Raw genomic sequence first — 23,153 nt, 5'->3', positions numbered from 1 at the left:
TGAATACATCTGATTTCTCTGATTAGGTGCTTAACTAGGATTGCTTGTTTTGCGCCTCTGTTCCCCAGCACTTCTAGATAGGCTGCCATCCGCATGATGTCTGTTCCACTAGGTCAGACCTATGCTGCCTCCCAAAAGCCTGGGACCACGTGGAAGAGCATGTAGAAATGAGATCAGTGAGGGTCTCTGAGCTTCCTCTCAGGTATCAGAATGGTGTTTAAGGCCCCATCTGTGAGGCACTGCTAATCAGGGACTCTACTCAGGCACATTTAAAGCCATGAGACCTTTACCACCTTCCTTCCCCGATCGTAACACGCATCTCCAACGGAACACACACACGACTCTGATGTTGTTTTTCCATTGGAGCTAACTAGCTTACTGATTCTGTTTGTCCTGTTTTCTCCTTTGCAGAAACACGAAGCCTACGGAGAGGTAAGCGAACAGCATCTTTATGCCATTTCTACACAACATAGGTTAAAGCTTCCTTGCTTAGAGAAGACTAGCTAGTATCTCACGCGAGTGGGTCTGATTTTACTCTGAGCTGCACAGGACAGGAGCGCTGCCTGCCTGTGGAAGCCTGTGCAGGGCCTGGAGACCAGTCATTTTACCTACTAGTTAAAATGAGATATTGGACTCTTCACGTTCTGCCTCCCCCCACCCTGTGGTTTCCCTCACATCAGTGAACTCAAGCCTCTTCACTTAAACTCCTTGGGGGCCTCATCTCATCATTGTGGATTTGGAGACATATTTTGTAGGTGGTCTGCAGGCTAAAGCTAAAGAAAGTCGTTTTCGTGTGGATGGGCCTTGGACCACAGAGAAAAATGTATGTAGAATGAGGCCCCAAAATGCATATGAATTCCGCTGAGAGCCCCCGAACATCAAGCCCAGAATGCCTTCTGTTTGACATTTAACTATCCTGTTCTTTGGGTTTGGGCCCACAGCCAAACCAAGCTGAATGTGCTTATGGTAACCTTCTGCTTTTAATTTATGAGTAAGATTTTTCAGCACGCTTATTGCTGCCTGAACTGTGATCCCACTGGATCACTTTTTTTTTTTTTTTTATACCAGCTTATCACTGGCAGTTTTTACCACTGCAATCAGTGGAAGAGCTGTGTGGGCAGCAGAGAGCCCTGGTGCACACAATCATGCTTTGGGTGCATGCTGGCTCAGAACATGAAGCCGAAGGCATACTGCTAACGCAAACCTCCTTTTTAATTTGATATTTTTCAGTGCTACAAGATGACCTGCCTGGAAATTGCAGGTCCACCTGGTCCCAAGGGGTACCGAGGGCAGAAGGTGAGTAGTCCTAACGTATCAGAAGAGAATTACACTAGCTCCTGTCACAGACACTGTGCAAGTCCTTAGATCTCCTCACCTCAACTGCAGCAGATGTAGCATCATCCTTGTGGGAAGTAACTCTGCAACACCTGAGTTGGCCCTGGCAGATTTGTACTGCTGCTGCAAGTGAAGCACACACCCAGCACTGGTGTCTCCTCATGACCATGCTGAGGATGATGCACCAGCAACAGTGCAGAGAAGCATCCTAGCATCAGCCATTCTAGCCATGGCTAGCCTGCTCTTTGGCACACTAGAGCACATTTGACAACTGAGAATCTGTGTTGGGACAGCAGGAGCAAGACAGGTTTCCCAACAGCAGGATGTCCTACTCTCATGTGTGCAAGATGTGTCATCCTACCAAAATCCACAGCACGCTTCAACCTCTGTTGAGCCAGCCTGTGAGTTCCCCTCCCCATACAGCTTTTCCCCTGCCTTCCCTGGAATAAAGTAGGTCCAATTCCACAAGTACAGTAGGACACCCTCTAGGAGCAGCCACAGAGAGCCTGATGATACCAGAAATTGTCTTTTATTTACAGTCGGCACCAAGCCCTGACTTATTGTTTGTTTTGTTCTTAGGGTGCGAAAGGGAACATGGGTGAACCAGGCTCTCCTGGACTGAAGGGACGACAGGTGAGTTATGACAGGTCTTCCCTCTGCTGCAGTTAGCAGCGCTCTTCCGGTGTTAATTCGAGTTGCATCTGTATTGTGCCCTAGTTAATTCTCAGTTTCTCCTTTCTTTAAGGGTGACCCAGGTATTGAAGGTCCAATTGGATACCCTGGCCCCAAGGTAAGAATCATATAGCCAGTGACTGAGCTCTTTGCATTCACTGTTTTTTTTTTTCTTTTTGGTAAAAAGCAATGGGGAGATCCAGGCTGATTTTCCACTGTTCAATATTGCTTCCCTTCTTGCCCCTTCCCTGTATTACCCTCGCCTACCGAAAGGAGAGGACACCCATCAGTCACTCCCTCAGCTGTGCTTGAATGCCTCCATCTTCAAAGTCAGGTGCCTGGCACATCTCTCTCCTCCAAAGTCCTCTGACTGGCAATGAAGGGGTTGTATAGCTCCGGCGGCTTTGATTCAGGCACTCGATACGGCTTTAGGAATTGTTGCCAGGCATTCCTTCTGGAAAGCGTGGGCAATGTTGGGGCCCAACTGCTGTGTGTAGGTAGGCCTGTGCCTGGCCTCGGTGGTGCGGAGAGCTCTGCTTCTCCCTCTCAACCTCCCCATCTCCTACTCACCTCTGTGTTCCCCTGTGTGTCTGCTGGCCCTTCTGCCTCTGCTGCGATGAGTCTCCAAGCACTACCATCATTTTATTTCTTTTCTTCTTGTTTTGCTCTAGGGTGTTCCAGGACTGAAAGGAGAAAAGGTGAGAAAAAAGCTCTCATGGTGTGTCTGGGTGCTGGGCCAGGGGGGATCTGTTTGTTGTAATAAGGGGATACTTGTGTCAGAGTGTAGCCATGGTTGTGGGAATAATAATCCTATTAGTAAGTGCTTGAGGAAATGGGGAGAGATTTCTCGGAGCCTCTCGAGGCCTATGTCCTCCTTCAGGCATTTCTCATGGTCTTGCAACGTTGTGATGTTCTTGCTAAGCCACTTCGGAAGTGGGTAGTCCATTAAATTCCAGCATTTGGTGTTCAAAAATACAGGTAGGTCTTCCAGCATGAGAGGAGAAACTACACCGCGTGACTTCATAATGAAGTAAAATAAAGGCCGATCCACTGCCGGTGCAGATCACTCTTCTCCTTATGACATCAGAGGAAATACTGCATTTTGCACCAGCTGATGGTCTGGTCAGTGGAGAATATGAGGCAAGGAACTCCTTGAAGAAATGGAGCGTCCCAGCTTCTTTTTCTGCAGAGTAGGGAGTAACAAAGAGATTGCAGAGTCATTTGCACAAAACGCGGTGTCTGAGTATCCACAGTCCCCTTACACACACATTAAGAGACCAGAAAGAAGATTTGTGTGAGCCTAGCTATTCTTCCCTGGGACATGGTCCTATGACTGTGATGAGCATGATACTGGCAGACTGGCTGACTCCTGTCCTCTTTTTTTCCCCAGGGCGAGATTGGATCTGATGGACGAAGGGTAAGAAAGGACTTTTTCTACCTTGCGTGTAGTCCCAACTTTGAACCTTCGAATATCTCTAACAGATAACTAATCCCTCTTTTTTTTCCCCTTGATCCTAGGGTGCTGCTGGCGTGGCAGGCCGGAACGGCACTGATGGACAGAAGGTAACAGCATTGGGAACACACTGTAATTTCACTACTATTGCTTCATTGCTTTATGTCCCGTTTTCCCCTCAGAAGGTTTTGTTTTTCCCATCCCATACACTTCCATCTTAATCTGACTGAGGTTTCTGAGAGCTTGTTTGCACATTATTCTGCAAAGTCCTATAGAAATGTTTCAGTTGGAGATGTAATCACGTGGGTCACAGAAGTGCTATACCTTTGTCAGCAAGCTCTCTACAAGACTATATAACCCAGATTGCTGCAGAGTTTGCTAAACTCAGATCATCTGGGTATAGATATCTCATCTTTAGCATTAGTGACCTGCAGGATTTGTAGGCTATCTTTGCATGCATTTGGTGTTTACAGGCAGTTTCTCACAGAATCTAAGGTTTCATCTCTAAAATGCTGCTTATTCTTTCTGTTAAAGCCGTTCTGTTAAGGCCAAGTTCAAGTACCGTGTAACAAAGTCTCTAAACTCCTCTGCCCCCTCTAAGGTGAGGGCAGAGATAGCCTAAGCTGAGAAAATTTCAACTGGCCTTGTTTGCTGGCCAGTATATGTCGGGTTTGCTCAGGAAAACTGAGCTTCCTTTTTCAGCATCAATGAGCTCTTAGATTGGCTTAGTTATGTCATGAAATTATGTTCTGAGTGTTAGTGAAGAGCTGAAAATTACCAGCAATGTCCCTTATGCAAAATGCAGTAAATGCTAGCACATGGATGATCAAAGTTTTTGCCGGTCACCCTTCCCACTTCTGTCCAGCTGGGGCTAGCTATATAATGGCTACTAGCAAAGCAGTTTTGGAGCACAGAGCAAGGATATCATTACTCTAAGAGCACTGTTCAGGTAGCATGATTACCACATGCCCGAACTACTCTGTTGTAAGACACACGACAGAGGCCTAGCACAACCTCAGACATGAATGACTGTGAAATCCAACTTCAAGAGACATTTTCATAAGCCTTAAACTATCACCCAAGGCACGTGTGCAAGGAGGAGTGTGCTTGAATTCCTAACAATAGCCCTACAACCATTTAGGGTTTTCCAAGGTGCCCAGACTGCTTCTTTGTCTCCATTTGTATCTGCGCACCGCAGACAGCAATGCTCCAGTTTAAGGAACACATTTGCTTTTTATTGTCTAATCACAGGTATGTTCAGCTGAGGATGTTAAAAATTAGTAACTGTTACATGAAAAACCATATTTTTCCCTTCTGATACCTAGAATTTGTCTGTCTTTTTCTTTTGAATGTTTTCTCTCTAGGGCAAGCTGGGGAGAATTGGACCACCAGGCTGTAAGGGAGATCCTGGTGACAAGGTAGGAATGCATTATTCTTTCATCCAGCAGATCAGATGAGCAGCCCTACTAACTTGAGCTGATGAATGAATTACACATGCAGTAAGATATGGCTGATAAGAGAGGTTACTAGCCCGTTTTCTATCTATTGCATGGTCCAGTCCCAGGCTTGCAACAGGGGAGCACAGCCTGCAATGCCTCCTTTCTGTAGGCAGGAAAACTGGGATCCCCCAGTGTCCCTCTGTTCCATGTGTGAAGGAGCAACAGCAGCACGCAGAAACTGAGTTTGAGTCACTAGAGAATGACTTTCTAAGGATGTTGATTTATTCTGCAAGAAAACTGCACATTGTTGTTACTGAAGAATGAATGCTTCTTTGTTCTTTCCTTCCCTAGGGCCCTGACGGCTACCCAGGAGATGCAGGAGACCAAGGACAAAGGGGAGATGAAGGTGCAAAGGTACATGTATTCTGAACAGTGAGCAGAGAGTATTGAAAGAGACCACCAGTGGGGAGAGCTAAATACCAATGGCTGTATTTATTCTTAACTCCATTGATAGTCATGGAGTTGGTAAGATCTTTCCTGCCTCTGGGGTGTGGATCCCATCACCAGAAACAGGAACTAAGGGAAGAGTTTTGCTGACCATCCTCACTGGGTTCCACATGGCGCATGTCAGTGGTGTAAAACAAAATCCCAACGTCAGTAATGACCATTGCTCTCTGGCTGTTTCAGGGAGATCCCGGCCGGCCTGGTCGCAGTGGACCTCCAGGACCTCCAGGGGAAAAAGGGAGCCCGGTAGGTTCATGCAACATTCAGATGTCTCCACTCTCTTACCAGAGGCTGCCCCATGTGGCACAGCCCCAGAGCATTATCAGAAAGTGAGCCACTGGCCACAGGGCAGCAGTTACACAAAGACAGCTGTTTACCTGCACCTATTGGGAGGCATCCTGGTGATTCTGCAAAGCAGTGCACCAGCGTTGAGAAATACAGGCCCTGGGCAGTGGAGTGAGTTTTCTCTGTTCATGTGTTTCCACTGGTGCAGTTGGAAACATCATGACTAGGCGTGGAACAGGAGGAGTGGGGACTGTGCAGCATCTCTGGAGCTGCCCAAAGGAAACTGAGAATGTGTCTCAAGCATTGGCCAGAGCGTGGAAATGCAGGCAAAATATGTTGAGAAAGATTTACCTTTCTAGCAGTTCCATTGCACTGCATCTTTCCTCCTCTTCCCGTATCATTCTGGATAAAAAGGACCTGTCTGGGCCTTTCCCCTGCCACAGTCTCATCACTCTCTTGGTGTTATTGGCATTGACAGTGTTTGCAGCTAGTTTTTGTTCAGGTAAGTAAACACTAATGATTAATTGCTCAGAGCTCTTACATAGGCTTTGGCCACTGCATTCAGCATGTGAAACTTATTTAGCCAAAGTAGTTGCTGTGTTGCTGGGCCAATTACTTCAGCTATTATGCAGAAGGCTGAAAGAGCTGTCAGATTTTGGACATGGTCAGAAAGAAGCTGAAAGGAAGTGCTGGGAAGCCTTTATCTGTTCCATTGGTTAATGGAACTTCCCTGGTGGAGAGAAGAGGTGACACAGCACTGCACTGCTCTGAGGGCAGAATCTGTGCTTGTAGCTTTGACTTGCAGGGTTGTGACTATGTGAGAGCATAAGGGAGGTGTTCAGATATGCATCCGTTCAATGATGGACTGTATGACATAGGAAAACAGATGTGCACCTTGCTTTGTCTTCATACAAACCCTTTCTTTTCCAAGGGTCTTCCAGGCAATGCTGGAGCTCAAGGACCTCCTGGGAGCAAGGGAGGAAGAGGTGAACCAGGACCTCCTGGACCCAAAGGAGAGCCTGTAAGTTTCTGAACAGCTCTCTGAAAAGTGTGCGCACTGCAGAAGTGTGATTCAGGTACATGGACAAACTTTGGACAGGCCATCAAGGAAGGCAACAGAAACCTATTTTATTGATGGCTGAGCAAAGTCCAGAAACTCCTCTTTTAGCCTGCCTGCCCTGCCTTCTGCATCCCAAAAGATGCATAGGTGCTTATGTCCTTATCTGCCATTCCTGATAAATCCCAGTGTGAGTGCTGATGCCTGCCTGGAGCTCGTCTTAACCTTGGCAGGGCTGTGTAAGGACACAGGAGAGTTACCTCTGAGTTTGTCATGGCAGTTTGCACTGAGGATGAGGCAACAAATGTTTCTTATGTGGCAAGTAGCTTAAATTGAGTGCTTCTTGTATGATGTACATAGGTTTCCCCTATTTTCTTGCAGCTGCTTTAGGCAGTTTCCTGCCAACTAGATATTATCTATTCCCCTTAATTGCAAGGAAAACATTAAAACCATGAAGCCCAAGGACCACTTGAGCTTCTTTCAGCAAGCTGAAACACAGTCCTCCTCATCTTAACAGAGGAGTACCTATATAATTCTGAATTTGATGTCTTAAAGTCAGCACCATTAACCATTTCACTTTAACCATTTCAGAGAAGCACCCCATATTCCCACGTAATCACAAATGCCTCTGTGCATGCCCAGGTACGCTTTGGCTGTCCTCTAGCAAGTCCTCAGATCGCTGGCTTCTCATAGGAGCGGACTGAAGACAACCTCCCCAGGAAGAATAAAGCAGCACAGCTCCACCAGCATCAAGAGGCCAGAGCCTAGCTGGTACAGATCAGTTGATGTGTTTCTGCAAGATCCCTTCTGCTAACAGGGGAAGACAAGGCAGATAGGCTAAAAATAAAGCAGAGTATTTAATCCTGAGGGCATGAAGCATGAGTGTTAGTATGGACACTGCAACAATGACCCTCCCAAGAGAACAGTCTGGTTCTGACTTCCCAAGAGACCCCAAGCAGTGCCTAGCACGGGCATGCATGTTCCCCAGCTGCCAGGCACATGCTACGAAGGGAGGACAAGGAAACATGACTCTTGAGCTAGGAAGGAGAAGGCAGAGGCAGCCAAGCATCACAGTTCAGGTAGCATCTGTGTTTGCATCCAGTTTATGTGATTGCTTTCTATGTCTGCCAAGGGTCGACGTGGAGATCCAGGGACGAAAGGCAGTAAAGGGAGCCCTGGGGCCAAGGGTGAAAGGGTGAGTAAAGCAACTGCACAGACCATTACAAATGAGACGGAGATGTGTAGGCCTGCGTGATGTACTGCCGGCTGAGCCGTGGAAGTGCCCAAGGCCAGAGCTGGGAAATGCATTTTCCAGTGCTGCATGTGGGTTCTGCTCCCACTGTGCCTGGTGCCTGCCCTGACCTCAAGGAGCCGTGACAATAAGGTCTGAAAGGAGCAGGCACATCCTACTCTACTAGGACTTGATCCAGAGCTGAGTGAGGATGAAGGATAGTAGTGCTTAAGGCTGATAGCTGTGTACAGAGGGCACCCTGCCCTAACATCCTCTCTTGAACTGGTGCTAAGAAGCTCTAGGTTCAAGAACAGCATCACCCATCCTCACTCCTCAGAGGCCTGCCAAGCACACACATAAAGTTGGGAGATGTGCCTGACAAGGAATGTCTTTACCTTCACCACAGGGAGATCCTGGTCCAGAGGGTCCTCGTGGCCTGCCCGGAGAGGTTGGAAGCAAAGGAGCAAGGGTAAGCAAGTAATGGGTCGCAGTAATCAGTAGAGGGATAGAGTGCCACTGCTCCAAGGACAGCTCACCAGCTCCCCCTGCCAAATGTTTCCTGATGCAGGCATCCCCTCCCTCTGGCTGGACAGTCCTCACTCTCCACAGGTGCTTCTGCAGAGAGAGGGCTGGTCCCACAGCTGAGTGGTGTTCTCTGCACAGAAAGTTCAGCTGGGAGGTTGTGGTTGGAGAGAACTCTCTCTCTTACATGGGATAGTCACTTAGACAGCTTGCCCTCAGAAGAGGAGCTTCATGCAGAACGGATTTTCATTCAGAGAGACCGAAATGGGAGGCTAGGACTCCATAGTCGCCAGAAGAATCATTCTGGTGCCAGAGCACTTGCTTGACCCAACACTGAGGCCATATGGCTTGGAGGGGGTGTGTTTGTATCTGCTCCTGTATATTCTCAATTCTTGCTTTGCTTTCCAGGGAGACCAAGGACTGCCGGGACCTCGAGGCCCTTCGGGTGCTGTGGGAGAGCCAGGCAATATAGTAAGTTGTCCTAGGACATTTCTGTGACCCTGTCCTCCCTCTGTGGTGATAGCTTGCCCTAACAACATAAGCTGGCTGCACTGTCACCCCCAGAGGGGAAACTGCAAGACCTTCTTGCAGGGAGGCTCAAAAACTAGCCCAGATGCCTCCTGCTAGTCCTTGTTAGGATCAAGGAGTCCTTGCCTCTGAGCTAAGCAGTGCTCAGCAAGATTACTTGTCCATCACTCCCACCACCCAGGTGTTCCCAAGATAATGCGGGAGGGAACAGCATCAGAGCAGAGCACTTAGCTAGGGAAGATGGGTCTGCTCCAAATGCTTATTCGGCCTAGGTTTGTGGTTAATCCAGTACCCCATTTTGACAATGGTGCCATGACATCTGGTTGGCTCTGTGGGATGCAGAAACCCAAGTGATGAATTAGTCACTGTTGCAGTAACCGTATTGGGAGGGGAGATGGTCTTACTGCATTGTCTCAACAGCTGGTTTCCCCAGCATTATCCCCCATATGGCCGGGGAGCTACAGGAAATATTCTCATACACTCCTTTTACTATCTCCAACATTATCCTGCAGGGATCACGTGGGGATCCTGGTGACTTGGGCCCAAGAGGTGATGCAGGACCACCAGGACCAAAGGTAAAGTCTCTGAATGCAACTCAGTGCGTTTAAGAGTGTTATGTTTTTTGCTTTTTGTTTTTAAGCCAGTTTCTGCTGCAGAAACTCTTTGACCCACTTATGTGCCTTGGAAACAGCAACGGCTCAAGCCTAGTCTTCTCTGTGGGACAAAGACTTAGGTCTTGTTCTGGCCAAAACAGATCTGGTTACATCCCTCACCCTGTAAAGATTCAGGAGTATCCCTGGCGTGTGATATCCCCAAGATCCTTTCAAGCCTCACTCTAAATGGCTGTTCCCAATGTTTCAGGGCCCAACTGCTAGAGGAGGGGGCTGTGCAGAAGTCATGGCTCTTGGTGCTTTCTCTCCCCTGGGGGGTGAATGAAAATGGCCTTGGCTGTCCCTGGCAGAAAAGGCTGGGTTTGGTTTCTGATCGGTCATGTCTTTTCTCCTAAAGGGTGACAGAGGCAGACCTGGTTTTAGCTATCCAGGCCCCAGAGGACTGCAGGTACGTATGGCTCATGCAGTGCAGGTATATGCACTAGAGCAGCTTTGGAGGTAGCTTGTGTCAGTGGAGGGTTTCACAGTGAAGCCAAACAGCTTCAGGGAAGACAAAGGGAGGAGAGAAATACGATGAGAGCCATGAGAAAATGAAGTCTGCAAAGGGGATCAGGAAGCAGTCTTTCCACGGCTTTCCAGCAGTCTGTTTTCTGCCCTCTGGATTGAGGGGAGAGGGATGCTTCATTCACACATGTCCGAAGGGCTCCAAGGAGGATTCCCTGTCAGGGAGCTTTACTATTACTCTAAGAAATGCTGGGACATCAGATCTGTTCACCGCCCTTGGAAACTAGGTTGGGGAAATTAGATTTCCTGTCCCATACCCACTGGTTACTGCAGTCAAAAACTGAACAGGCAATGCAGAGCTGGGACTGCAAATGCAACCCCTTCTTCTAAAGAAGCTGGAGCGAGTCTCATTCTGCATTCACTGTAGGCCATGGTGTCCTGCAAACTGACTGCCTAACTGCCTGTCTGTGGTAGAGGAGAGCAGGGCAATAATTCTTTGACTCGCCCAGTTGAGCTGGTAAATTTAGAGATTCAGACATCAACCTCTGGACATCCTGGCCATGGTCCAAAACCTGTCCCTGTGAGTAGGAAGTTTCCCCTTTTGCTTCATAGAGATTGAACCCAGCCTTAGCTCCTTCAGCTCAATGTCAGAAGCGCAGAGGGCCCCAGCCTTGACTGAAATGACAGGGAGGTGCATGTGCCCACCACCCCAGCTGTCAGTCCTTAGTTTCACTGATCATTTAGCTTTGAGCCCCTGAGTATAGCCTTCAAACATAGGTGTGCACTATGCAAATCCATTACTGGTCAGATGCTGACGCACTCCTCTCTCTTCCCAGGGTGACAAGGGTGAGAAGGGGCAGCTGGGACCAAAGGTAAGAATGTTTGCCCCTTGTCAGTCTGGTTTTGGCCTGACTGCAATGCAAGGTAGTTGTTTCCTGGCTTTCTGAATGAGTGGCTGAGGAACCTGTATTCCTGCAGCAGCTTTTCTACTTCCTTGCAAGCAAACATCTCTAGGTTTTCTTCTCCCCACCACTTCATATGCTGCACTTTGTAAGTAAAAGGACAAAAGAAACAGCTTAGCTGCTGTGAGAAGGTGACTGGGGGAAATGATTTGTTTCTCCATCTTCAAATGATCTGCTAACCCTTTCATGGGAGTTGTGCAGGCAACCTGAGCTTTGGCTGTGCCTAGCAGTAAGGCCTCTTTTCAAGTGTTCAGTATTTTCTTAGGGGGTTTCTACATTCTACTTCTGAAGCTCGGTCACTCCACTCAAGGATGGCAGCACCATGTGAGAGACGGCTGCTGACGCCTCCACTTTCTGGAACAAACACTGTCTGAAGTAGCCTGTGACCACTGCATGACCAGAGGTTTATTTAGCCCACAGCAAACTCCAGGCTTTCTCTCCAGAGCTGTGCATTTCCAGTCTGGTTGTGAATATTAACTGTACTGAGCAAAATAGATGGGCCAGCTCTGTAGGTGTCCGGCCTGACCCTGAGTATAGCTTTCATGCTTATCTCCTTGAGAGGAAATCTCAAATATGTTTTGTAAAGCTTCTTTATTCTTCAGTACTGCCTTTTAGAGAGTGGCCTATGTAAACACTATTTATTTGCTCTCTGCTGAGCTGCTGGTTTAGAGGGTGCTCTTTTGGGATAGACAGGCCAGACACACGTATGTTTTTGATGGATTCACTAGCAGTAATTCATCTGTCTGAGTACATCCGTATGTGCTCGGTGCTGGATCTGTTTCATCTGTTTCTCCCTTCTTTGAACAGGGAGGAAGAGGTGAGCTTGGACCAAAAGGAGTGCAAGGCACAAAAGGAGAGAAAGGGGAACCTGTAAGTATGCTTTCAGTATTGCTTGCAGCTTCAGCTCAGGGAAGGCATGCATCTCCTTTTACACCTTTGCCAAAGCCCCTGCAGAAACTGAGAATCAAAAGCGGGAGCTGCTGGGTTATTTTCCCACTAGCTGACCACTGGCCCATAGCCCTCCAGTAATTGTCTCTTTATAAGAATAGCATAAATTTGTGCTTGTGAAGGTCAGTCAGGTCATGCTAGAACAACATGTGAGGGCTGAAAGAAGGGGTCAACTGTGTCACCGCCACATACTCCCTTGTGAGTGCTCTGGATGTGTTGGATTTATAGCCACCTGACATGTGAGGGTGCTCTGCCAGAGTACCCACTCTGCTCTCCCATGTTTGAGCAATAAAGCTGCAGAATCACTGGAGAGCACGCTGCCAGCCATCTTTCCTGTCCTTTGTCTCTAAGCTTGCCTGTCACAGGCTGGTGACGCCACTCAGTAGGGCCATGCCTGATGGGCGGGTCAGGAGGAGCCCCTAGCACCGGCAGCAGGGGTCGTGAGCCTTGTCAGGAAAATGCTTGACTCTTCTTTGTTTCTTTCTCAGGGTGATCCTGGCCCAGGAGGTGAGCCTGGACCCCGAGGCCCACCTGGTGAACCAGGCCCTGAGGTACAGTATCATGCCGTCATGTCTGACCAGATGCTCCAACTCCTTCTTCCTCTCCCCACTTCTCCCATGTGCCTGCTGCTCTAAAGCTCAGATTGCCCCAGCACGTCTCCTTACAGCAGGACTTGCTGGAGGTGACTTATGGGCGTTCCAGCTGTCAGACACATCTACCGGCTACCACAGAGGCTTTCCTACTCTTCCCATGGCAGACGTTTCCAAAAAGCCAGGTTCTTGATGGCACTGAAGTCTAGTCTTCCCAGGAAAATTGTGCCTGAAAACACTGTGTTCTTCTTACAGGGAATTCCCGGCCCACCAGGAGATCCTGGCCTAACTGTAAGTAGGACTGGTCTTCAAGTCATCCAAGTGTTCTTCCCCCTGGGGGCAACCAGCAGAGCTTGATTTTTTTCTTTTTTTTTCTTGTTTCCTGTTTCTTGTTTCCTTGTTTCCTTTTTTCCCTCCTTGCCCCGCTTTTTTTTTCTTGGTAGCACGCAGCCTGAGCATGAAACAGGATGTTAGGTACTATCTCACGCAGAGATAGATCTTGGAAAAGAGCTGGGTGCCATCATCCTGCAATAGGGCAGGAATGAAGCCATCTTGCCAAGGTCTGGGTGAGGGACATGTAACTTCCAGTGGGAGCTGAAACAGTCACAAACTGAGAAAAGAGTGGGGCTTGCTGGGTAGGAAGTGAAAGGAGAGTCTTCCACTTCGGAGGGTGAGGGTAGGGCTGCCTGGTTGCTTTGGAAGGGAAGGGATAGCACTCGCCCTGAACCCTGTCTCTCTGCTTTGCTGGCAGGACTGTGATGTGATGACCTATGTGAGAGAAACATGTGGATGCTGTGGTGAGTTGACTATTGCTTCTCTTTGGAACTGTAAACCATTTGTTAGGCAGGGGGACAACAACCAGCTGGGTTTAGAAGGAAGGCAGACAGACTCCCTTTGTCTCTAGGGCAGTCCTGCCTCCTTGTCACTTCAAAGGTTCACAGAATCACAGATGGCTGCCTGTAGAGCAGCCTGCCTCTGAGCAGGAGATCAGTAAAGGCCTTCTCCTTCCTTTGGGCAGTGTCTCCATAGAGGTGATTAGGGGCAAGGATGCTGGCCTCCTTCCTAGACAGCATCAGCAGGCAGCAGAGCAACTGCAGGTTGACAGTCATCCTTGAAGGAGCTCTGCCGCTGTGAGCTCAAGAGGGCAGTCAACAAAAATACAAACAGTCTCAGCGGGAGATAGAGATCCAGGAAATCCCATGCACCTTGTCTCCCTTTCAGGATGGCCTCTGCTCTGCCCTTTACATTGAGCCACTGGCACAGTAAGGCTCTTCGGGTTCTCTGTGTAATGCTGTACCCTGTAGTTGAGGTAGCAGAGAAAGACATCATAGGAAATTCTCACCTGCTCACCCAAGTCTGAGCCCACCACTTAGTGTGGCACTGCTGGGGCTGCCTGCTTTATGTTCCAAAATTCAGCTCTGCCATTGCAGGAGCAGTGATCTATAATCAAGTTGCATGGTCCAGATGATACAATAGAGCGTAGTACGCAGCAGGATTAACCCTATTTCTGTTGACACATATCAACAGAAAGATGCACATAGAATTATCCCTGCACTGCTGCCTGCAGGAAGCACAGCAGACCCTTTGAATCCTTGGTGTGATGTTAAATGACTCCATCTTCCTGTATATGAGCTCTTCTGCCCTGGTGGCTCTTGTTCCCACTGCCCTTAACCTTTGAGATCTCTTCCTTCTGTTTCTCTCCCCAGACTGTGAGAAGCGCTGTGGTGCCCTGGATATTATGTTTGTCATAGACAGCTCGGAGAGTATTGGCTACACCAACTTCACCCTGGAGAAAAATTTCGTTGTCAATGTGGTCAGCCGGCTGGGCTCTATCGCCAAGGACCCCAAGTCAGAAACAGGTCTGGAGTGTGTTGTGGGGCTAGAGGGGCATGTATGAGGAAGAGAAAAGGGTCTTGTGTCCGTCCAGCTTCCACATATGTCTGTAGCTGCCCTGGTGTGCAATCCATCTGTTTTGCATTCTTGTAGTAGTTTCTGCTCCCTCCTCCCTTCCCTTCCCCGCCTAATAGACCATTTGGGCAGCTCTTCACAGATATGAAAGCTTGCTAACTCTCTCAACTTTTCCATGAGGATGCAATGCGAGGTAATGTGGCATGTTATTGTCAGGTGCCCGAGTCGGAGTGGTGCAGTACAGTCATGACGGGACCTTTGAAGCAATCAAACTTGATGATGAACGCATAGATTCACTGTCGAGCTTCAAGGAAGCAGTGAAGCGTCTGGAGTGGATTGCTGGGGGCACCTGGACACCATCTGCTCTTCAATTTGCCTACAACAAGCTCATCAAGGAAAGCAGGCGAGAGAAAGCCCAAGTGTTTGCTGTGGTGATAACAGATGGGCGCTATGACCCTCGGGATGATGACCAGAACCTAAGGGCTCTTTGTGGTAGAGATGTGCTCGTCAACACCATTGGCATTGGGGACATGTTTGATCAGCCAGAACAGAGTGAGACCCTGGTCTCCATTGCTTGCAATGAACCCCAGCGAGTCCAGAAGATGAGGCTCTTCTCAGACCTGGTGGCGGAGGAATTCATTGACAAGATGGAGGATGTGCTCTGCCCAGGTCTGTACCTGTCCCTGAACTTCTTATAGGAACTGAAGTTTCCTAGACACAGAGTTTGGGGTGGGAGTCATGTACGGTGCTCTGCAGCAATTGCAGAGTTGCTGTGCCCAGCAGGTTGGGTGGGGGGCCTGACCTCCATCTGGCAGGGTTATGTAGCCCTGGATAGACAGTCCTTCCTTAGATAAGGGACAGCCTTTCAGGGCAATCCTGTGGTGTCCTTTCCCCATGTGAGGGGCCTCGACCTGCTACTCTGACTGCTCAAGCAGTAAAGAGGGATGGCAGTACATCACTCAGTTTTCCTTGTTTCTTTTCCTTCCAGATCCACAGATCGTCTGCCCCGAGCTGCCCTGTCAAACAGGTAAACTTTACAAGTAGCTTCGTGCCACCAGCACAGAGTGCTAGGTCCAGGGGAGAGTGCACAAGACTCAGGACTGGGAGGGAGTGTTCAGTCCTGTTCACTCACTTGGAATGGCAGGGAATTTGGGAAATAGTATTATTTTACATCAGGAAAGGCCCCAGGTTTTCTCTTTTCCTGGTTCTTTGAGCTCTCTTCAAAGGTAATAGTGCACCATGTTAGTGCACAAGCCTTGCTCAGCTCTGATACTTCTCCCTTTCCGAGAGCAACAGAACTTTACATAGATTTCCAAATTCCTGGGAGCCACCACATTTCGACCTCCAGACTCAGTAATTAGTTTCTCACTTACTCATTGTTTCTATTATATATCAAGTTAAAACCTCCTTGCTAAACTTCCCAACCTATATGTCCTTTGAAATCTACAGCTAAATCTGCAGCGCTGGGCAGGATGCTGTATGTGAATGATGAGGGCAGAGCAGGGAGTAGGGACAGTTTGGAAAATGACATTGTAGCGGACTGAAAGCTTTGGCTTCTCTAACACTGGCTGTATTTTAATTAACAATTAACTCAGGATGTTAGATCAAAGCAAAAAGGCTGTAAGGATCCTGTGATGTAAAAGAGAGAGCTGCTGCTTGCCGCAGGTAGCTTTACTTGATCATATTTCGCTTGTTAAGGCACAGATGTGCAACCTGAATTTCTGTAGATACTGGCTGTCTAAGTCTCTCTGTCTGTTTAAATACTTTAGACACAGTATTTGCTGATACGTTCAAAGCATATAGGGGGAAAAGTTTCGCCATTTCTTATGAATTTTTTTTACCCCAACTTTTGCCGTAATTATGTTTTTCTGAAAGTCCCAAGCTTCAACTCTCAACTTTCATTTTTAAAGAGTTGCCTTTCATTTCCATACTGAAGCAAAGAAAAACTGGTCCCAGAATGGTCAGAAAAGCTATATTTATTCATGTCTACAATCTGACTTTTACACTAATATTTTGAATGTTTGCGTCTGGGCACGCAGAGAAAGCAATGTCGTACTGCGGTGCTGAGCTGTCCAGGCACATTCCTCTGTCATGTACTCTGAGGAGCTATGTCCTGTGGATCCATGCATGAGGAGGCAACTTTTCCATGTCACTCTAGTGACTGCTCAGATGTCTTTAAAGGTTTTGGTCTTTGCAGCCTCCCTCTTTCTGTGGAATACTGCAGGAGAGAGATTGACCTGAGCAGTCAGTGGCCAATTCATGTTCTTCTAGGTCTGGGCCATCATAACCCTCCAAAGCAAGGTGAACTTGGCTGTCCTTTCATTATAGTGCACTTGGGTATTTCTGTTCCTGATACAAGGTGAGAACAGTTCACTTGTACCTGACATGCTTGAAGACCAGAACAGAAATGACAGATGGGATACGAGGAGGCTTCTAAGGAGATTCCCTCTTGGACAATTCCCTCAAGCCATGCCGTAGGTGGGCACAACCCTGTGCAGGCCCTATATACCTCCAGCCCTGCAGGATGTGGGAGCTGGAACAATGTGGCGTGCTAGGAGCGGCCCTTCTGTGGAAAGTATCAATACACCCATCTCAACATGGGCGAAAGTTGTCCTTGTGTGCAAGGACCTGTGCTAGGCCTAATAGACTAAGTGCGTTGTAAATGATGCCCAGGGATTCAGGGGCCTTTGCGCAAGGCGCCTTCCACCTGCTATACTGGACTGTCCATGATGTGTTTCCATCATCATCTAGAAGGATTTGCAGTGATCACATCCACATAGCAGTAAAGAAACATGTTGGATGACAAGTAAAATAAGGAATGCAGTTTGCAGATGGAGTTTGCAGATTTTCAGCTGCTCTGAAACCATGGCAAAGAATTTTTATGCATCAGTGTTCAGCTTCCTCTGACTCTCTGAGAACATTTTCAAGAGCTGATGCTAAATCATATGCACACCCTTTGAATGGAGTTGTTGACCTTTGCAGGGTATGTGAGTGAGCTTAATGCATATGCAAGGCATGTGTCCAAGTGGTAGGTAGGCCAAATAGTTTCAGTGAGGGAGCTATACTCAGCCCTGTTCTTTGCCCTTAGACTTTCAGAATTGCAGTCCTGGCACTTAAAGGAACAACCTGAGCACCAGCCTGAATATGGTCATGAGAATATGGAGAGACACATGTTACATCAGGAGAATATGGAGAGGGACAGGTATTATATCACAGTGTCCTCTCTGCTACCTTGCAGAGCCAGACAAGTCACCAACTTTATGAATTCTCATCTGCGGATTCAGGAAGCCAGGAATGCATGCTGCCTTTCAGTCCTTTGTTCCTTGAGGAAATCCAGTTTTTCTTGTTTTCAGGACAGGCCTGTGTCTCCTTATCACCTCTCATTGTGGTTCTTACAGGATCCTGGAGTGTTTCTTGGTATGGGGCCCAGGTGGGGTTAAATGCTGAGCAAACCTGAACTTACCAGTTGCTTTGACAGAAACTGCATGACGCTCTGTGAGGCTCTTTCTAACCCATACAAAAGGCTTTGCTTTAAGCTTTGGGGTTTTACTCAAATACAAGCTCAGTGCAATCAAGTGGAAACTGAAGTTTTTAGGATCCTGAGTAGCCATAGCTGTCACACAGGAACATTATACAGAACAGAGTATTAACTCTCGTCAAAGTACAGAGGGCTAAGTGCCAGGCAAGGAGTTTATGTAATGCTTTCCCTTAGATGTCTTTCTAGCTCCCCAGCTGTATAGCATCATGCATACAGTTTGCATGTAACAGAGTTCAAAGCTACTTGACAGCTGGTATCAACCAATCCTATTTCCAAGGAAAAAATTGGACCCTTTGGCCGTCTTCTTGAATACTGCTCTTCCACCATCATGAATATGCTAGACCTGTTGGAAGAGACCGGGCCATTTCATTTTCATGTCCTTTTCTGAGGACTCTTGGTTGATGTGTGTGTGATTTCAGTGAGAATCCCATGGTTCCTCAAACAAATGTGGTTCCTCAAGCAAATGTGGTATTTTCCCTGTCACTAAATCACCAAATGCAGTTTATTCTCTCAGATTCTGTGTGAGACAGTTACCTGGTCCATAAGTTAATTCATTTCTCAAAAATAAACAACTGATTGTCTTTACTTATTCTGTGTTTCCAGTGCTCTTCAGGATTTAGTAATACCTAATTCCACGAGTCAGATGCCCCAGGTAGAACATCTATAAAATATAAATAACTATCTTACCCCCAACCTGTAGAAGTGCCAGTTGCAGTAGGGTCTGTATTCCCCTCATCTGATCTTACTGGGGTAGATCTTTCCTTAATCACTGAAGAGCTGCTCTATCCTAGGTACCTTTAAGGGCTGTTCTGCAAGCCGTTGGCAGTTTTCCCTTCACCTGGTTGTCTTTGGCTCCAGCCATTCTTGCAAAAGGCCAGAAGAGCTTTCCCCAGAGGAGCCACATCTAGCCCTGGGACATGTATTCTAACAAGGCTGTTGAGACTTAGATCTTGAAATTTAGAGTCTGGCTTTGATCTTTACTTCTCTGTCTCTTGTTAGCTCTGTTCTCATCTGGTGCAGTGTACATAGAAAAGCCAGGTACATTCAGAGAGACAGCCATTGCTAGAAAGCCCTGAAAATATTCTTTTGACGCTCACTTACAGATGGCAGGAACCCTGGGAACGTAAACCCACTTATTTTCCGCCCCATGGAAGAGGGAGTCAACATAGATTTCCCCAGCACCATACATTCGATCGCCCAGTTCCTAAACTCCACGCGGGAAACCCAGGACCCCAGCATGTACACCCAGCTGGTGGCCACTTTGGCCTATACCGCCGAAAAAGCCAAGTTTGCCACTGGAAATGAGCGGCAAGAGTGGATGGACCTGTTCATTGACACCTTCAAAATGGTGCACAGCGAGATTGTGGGGGACCCAGAAACTGTGCTAGGGCTTTGCTGACATCTCCATTATAGATCACATGAAGTGGGTGAAGGCAGACGCTGAGTGGAAATGGGAGAACAATTTGGACCTGTAAACATCTTTCCTCAAGTGCCTATTTGGCAGACAGGATGGGTGCATTGATAGATGCTTTTAGTTTAGGAGAAACACAGGTAGTGAGACAGGTTGGTTACGCTCAGCCAGATATGTGACACGGGGTGGATCTCTCCAGCTTGGCTGGCTGATGAGCATGGTGGCTTTCTCCATAGATTACAAGAGATGCTTTTGCTTTACCTACTGCTTTTCTGCGGAGGAATGTCCAGCCGCTAGCAGGACAGCTTCTCTGCCTTGGTCTCTGAATCAACCAAGCTGCTCCCCCTTTAACCTTCCCAACACTCCCACTCTCTACTGGCAAGCTAGTTTGTCGCAGGGTGAAAGACTGTCGCACGGCCCTCAGTCACACATGAGTGCAAGGCGCCATCGATGAGACTGCTGGCACACATGTGACTGAGGGCAGGATTGAGCCCTTTGTTTGCAGACAGCCTAGTGATGTGCTTTTCCCGCACTTTCCTATGTATCTTTTTGCTGACTGCTTCTAAAGTGTCTTCTGTGTTCTCTTTCTGGATAACTGGGTTCTGCCTTCAGGCTGTGCAAACCATTTGTGTGGCAAGACTGGCGGAGCAAGGTGCATCTCCTTTCACTGAGTTAGTGTTTCTATATGACCATTCAATAGACAGTTTGTAGTATTAAAGGGAAAGAGCAAGCATCAAAGAGTGCATCCCTGGATTTCCATCAAGAGTACCAAAACCCGAGGAGTGCTTTTGTCAGAACATATGCAGTATGTGCTTTGTGTGCTTTTTACTCTGCTTGCATATTTGGTTTTTTCTCTCTGTCTTAAATAGCAACGTATATCTGTTCCTAGCCAGGAGGTACCGATTATGTAGGACCAGGAAGTCCAAAGCAAAATCCATGACTGCACAGTCATAAGTGTGTGATACATTAAGATACTTAAAAGCATGTATTTAAACATGATGTAGTATAGACCATAAAATCCATAACCAATTCTAGTCTTGGTTCAGAGAGACTGTCGGCCTACCACTTGTGCTGTGGGTACCTTGACTTAGGCTCGGAGTGATATGTCCATGAGTTCAGCTACCAATGGCTTTCACAAAAAGTCAGGCAGATGACTGCCATTTGTGCTTCTAAAATAAACATTGCCCTGTAAAGCTATAAAAAGAGAACACAAGCATTTAGTGTACAGATGCAAGAGTAGAAGTATTTAGTTCCAGCCAGTGAATTTTGCAACCTCTCTAACTGACATGGTATTATTGCAATAAAGTCTGCTGAGCAAATGTACTATTTAATGGGCAGAACGGAGATGTACAGCCTTCAAATAATGTGTTTGGCCTATCATAAAGTTTGTTTTCAGGTGTGTAAAGTGGAGCCAGTTACCAAACTGTAGCCAAGCTCAAAAATTAGAATTGGAATGAGGAATCTGCCCACTTTGAACATATTGCTAGGTTTTATTTCAACTTTGTTTCAACATCTGGGGCTTGCCCAACTAGACAAGAAGTTGTCCAGCAACAGGCACTTTGAGGTGTCTCTGTCATTCAGCTCATGATCAAGCCAAATACACTGCACAAAGACAATCTTTCTCTCAACATTTTAGTACTTATTCCACTACTGGAATATAATGGAAAAAGAGTTCAAAACACTCTTCCTAGCTTTAAATGGTTTGCTCAGAGTTTTATTCAAAGGTCTGGCGGAAGGATGATGATCTGTCTGTATCTGAATCCATATGCTAACATCTTATTATAATCCGCATATGGATGGTCTGTGCGAGGCCAGACTCCCTACTCTATTTTGATTTTTATCCTAAAATTGGCATGTGATTTAGTCTGATGGGACGCAGCTGAGAAGACTAAACTCAAAGTAATTATGTTGCTCCAGTCATGATGTTAAGGAGAAGTCCTGGAGCATGTGTACGACTGGAAGGCCAAAGGAGATGCTATTTTGAAAGGAACATCTTGGGGATAAGCTGTCTTGCTGGGCAAGATTGGAATTCAATAAATCTTTAGGAAAGTGAGATTAGATCTCATCACACAGTGGCTGTTTATTCCATTTCTTTTGGAAACATTTCCGAGCAAAGCAGTACAAGCATTGTAAACAAACTTTTTTACCTCTAAAAAATCTTCAATTAACTATGAAAAATATTTATGAGAAAAAATCTCTTTGCCTGAGCAGTATTTGCATTGACCCTTATTAGACAAAAGCAAGTGGATGGAATGGTTTGATAAAATAATCCTGGTGAATCCCTTTGACAAAACCAGATAGATTTCAACACAGCAGCAGTTCCTTTGGTGACTTGGTAAAGTTCCTGGGCAAAGGAAGGACACACATCAGAGCTTGGGGAAAAGAAAATTCCTACCTCTCAGATGACATGGGAGGAGGTTGTGAATGGGGAAGCCCAGGAAAGGGCTGGGAAGCCACTTCACTTGTTCATTATTTCTTTCATCTCTACTGTGAAATGTTAGAGGAAATACAAGTTACCCTGCAGTTAGAAAAAGCCAGAGCATTATGTGAATGGATAGGTTTACCTTGCACACGTACATAATTAGATGGGTTATTAATGGCAAGAAAGTTGAGATATTTCTGCAGTTCTGCTTCTTGTGCTACTTCCTTTAGACTGCCTCAGACGTTTCCTGGTGCACAGTGTGTGGTATGCTGAGTTACAGGCATTCGTATCTCACTGTAAGCTGCGTGAAAGGGATTGGCACTCCAATTAAAAGCAGGATATGAAGAGATTAGATGGCCTAATTCATGGTGGTGCATCCGAGGGCTTATCTCCTAGGATCATCTGCAGACAAGGATGAAAATCTCAAGGCCCTTGGAAGATGAAATGCTCTTTTGTCTCCCCTAAATTCTTCTCTCTGTTGGTAGCAGGCATACTTAGGAGCATATTTTCTGTAGGTATTGCCATATTCACAGCTCTTGCTACACTTGTGTCAACGTCTGCCCCGAAATGAGAGCAGGGTGCAACCAAAGCGTGATACGGAATGGAACAGGACCCGAGGTTTCGTTGCTGCGGCACCGTCATTTGTGTTAATGGTCTCATGGGATAACTCATGTGTAAAGGAGCTTTATCTGTGACATGGCTCAAAGGCAGCCCCCTCCATCCAGGAGTAATGAGCAGTAAGAGGAGTTTCTCTGGGGAGTACTCATGCAGCAGACATCTGTAGAGCAGCTCCATGGAGAGCTAGCCATACGTTATGCTCTGGTTGAAGCTTCATGGAGTGATGTGGCACTCTAAGCGGCAATCTGCCTAGCTAGGCTCTCTTAAAGCTCACTTCAGGTCCTTTGAGGGGCGGGGCGGGGAGTTCTTGCTTGTAATCACCAGAAACCTGGCTGCATGTAGACAAGTAGCAGGGGGAGAAAGACCTGTAACACTTCTTTGGCATGATATGCAGCCCTCACTTCCACTCCTCTTTTGAAAGCCCTACTTAAATTTCAGATTACATGGTTGAAAGGGGCACGCTTCTCCCCTTTCATGGCTACATGATACACACACGGAGCAGGTAGGGCTCTGAAGTTCACTGGTGCAGGTATTGCCAAGGTAAAATATCCTTCTGGTAGCAGTGGTTGTGCATTGGTAACTATGATATGAATGTACATTTAGACAACGTTTTTC

At 47.1% G+C, this 23,153-nt stretch overlaps 1 protein-coding gene across 3 annotated transcripts in view; it reads left to right on the top strand.

The window, feature by feature from the left end:
* COL6A2 (collagen type VI alpha 2 chain) overlaps positions 1-23,153 on the top strand; it is a 39,385-nt gene that overhangs the window by 12,566 nt on the left and 3,666 nt on the right. For 2 of the 3 annotated variants that reach the window (XM_068947700.1, XM_068947699.1), the window contains 24 exons: positions 412-432; positions 1,231-1,296; positions 1,915-1,968; positions 2,081-2,125; positions 2,679-2,705; positions 3,398-3,424; positions 3,526-3,570; positions 4,825-4,878; positions 5,251-5,313; positions 5,587-5,649; positions 6,620-6,709; positions 7,878-7,940; positions 8,383-8,445; positions 8,907-8,969; positions 9,539-9,601; positions 10,035-10,085; positions 10,978-11,013; positions 11,911-11,973; positions 12,540-12,602; positions 12,897-12,932; positions 13,393-13,438; positions 14,348-14,500; positions 14,766-15,218; positions 15,538-15,576. In XM_068947700.1, the coding sequence (XP_068803801.1) occupies positions 412-432; positions 1,231-1,296; positions 1,915-1,968; positions 2,081-2,125; positions 2,679-2,705; positions 3,398-3,424; positions 3,526-3,570; positions 4,825-4,878; positions 5,251-5,313; positions 5,587-5,649; positions 6,620-6,709; positions 7,878-7,940; positions 8,383-8,445; positions 8,907-8,969; positions 9,539-9,601; positions 10,035-10,085; positions 10,978-11,013; positions 11,911-11,973; positions 12,540-12,602; positions 12,897-12,932; positions 13,393-13,438; positions 14,348-14,500; positions 14,766-15,218; positions 15,538-15,576 (1,747 nt within the window). Of the gene's footprint in view, positions 1-411; positions 433-1,230; positions 1,297-1,914; positions 1,969-2,080; positions 2,126-2,678; positions 2,706-3,397; positions 3,425-3,525; positions 3,571-4,824; positions 4,879-5,250; positions 5,314-5,586; positions 5,650-6,619; positions 6,710-7,877; positions 7,941-8,382; positions 8,446-8,906; positions 8,970-9,538; positions 9,602-10,034; positions 10,086-10,977; positions 11,014-11,910; positions 11,974-12,539; positions 12,603-12,896; positions 12,933-13,392; positions 13,439-14,347; positions 14,501-14,765; positions 15,219-15,537; positions 15,577-19,190; positions 20,843-23,153 lie in introns of those variants that run through there. The other variant, XM_009680566.2, reaches the window with a different exon arrangement.

This window comes from Struthio camelus, chromosome 6, assembly GCF_040807025.1.
Source record: "Struthio camelus isolate bStrCam1 chromosome 6, bStrCam1.hap1, whole genome shotgun sequence".
Classification (NCBI taxonomy): Eukaryota; Metazoa; Chordata; class Aves; order Struthioniformes; family Struthionidae; genus Struthio; species Struthio camelus.
This window is presented reverse-complemented; position numbering and strand designations above follow the sequence as displayed.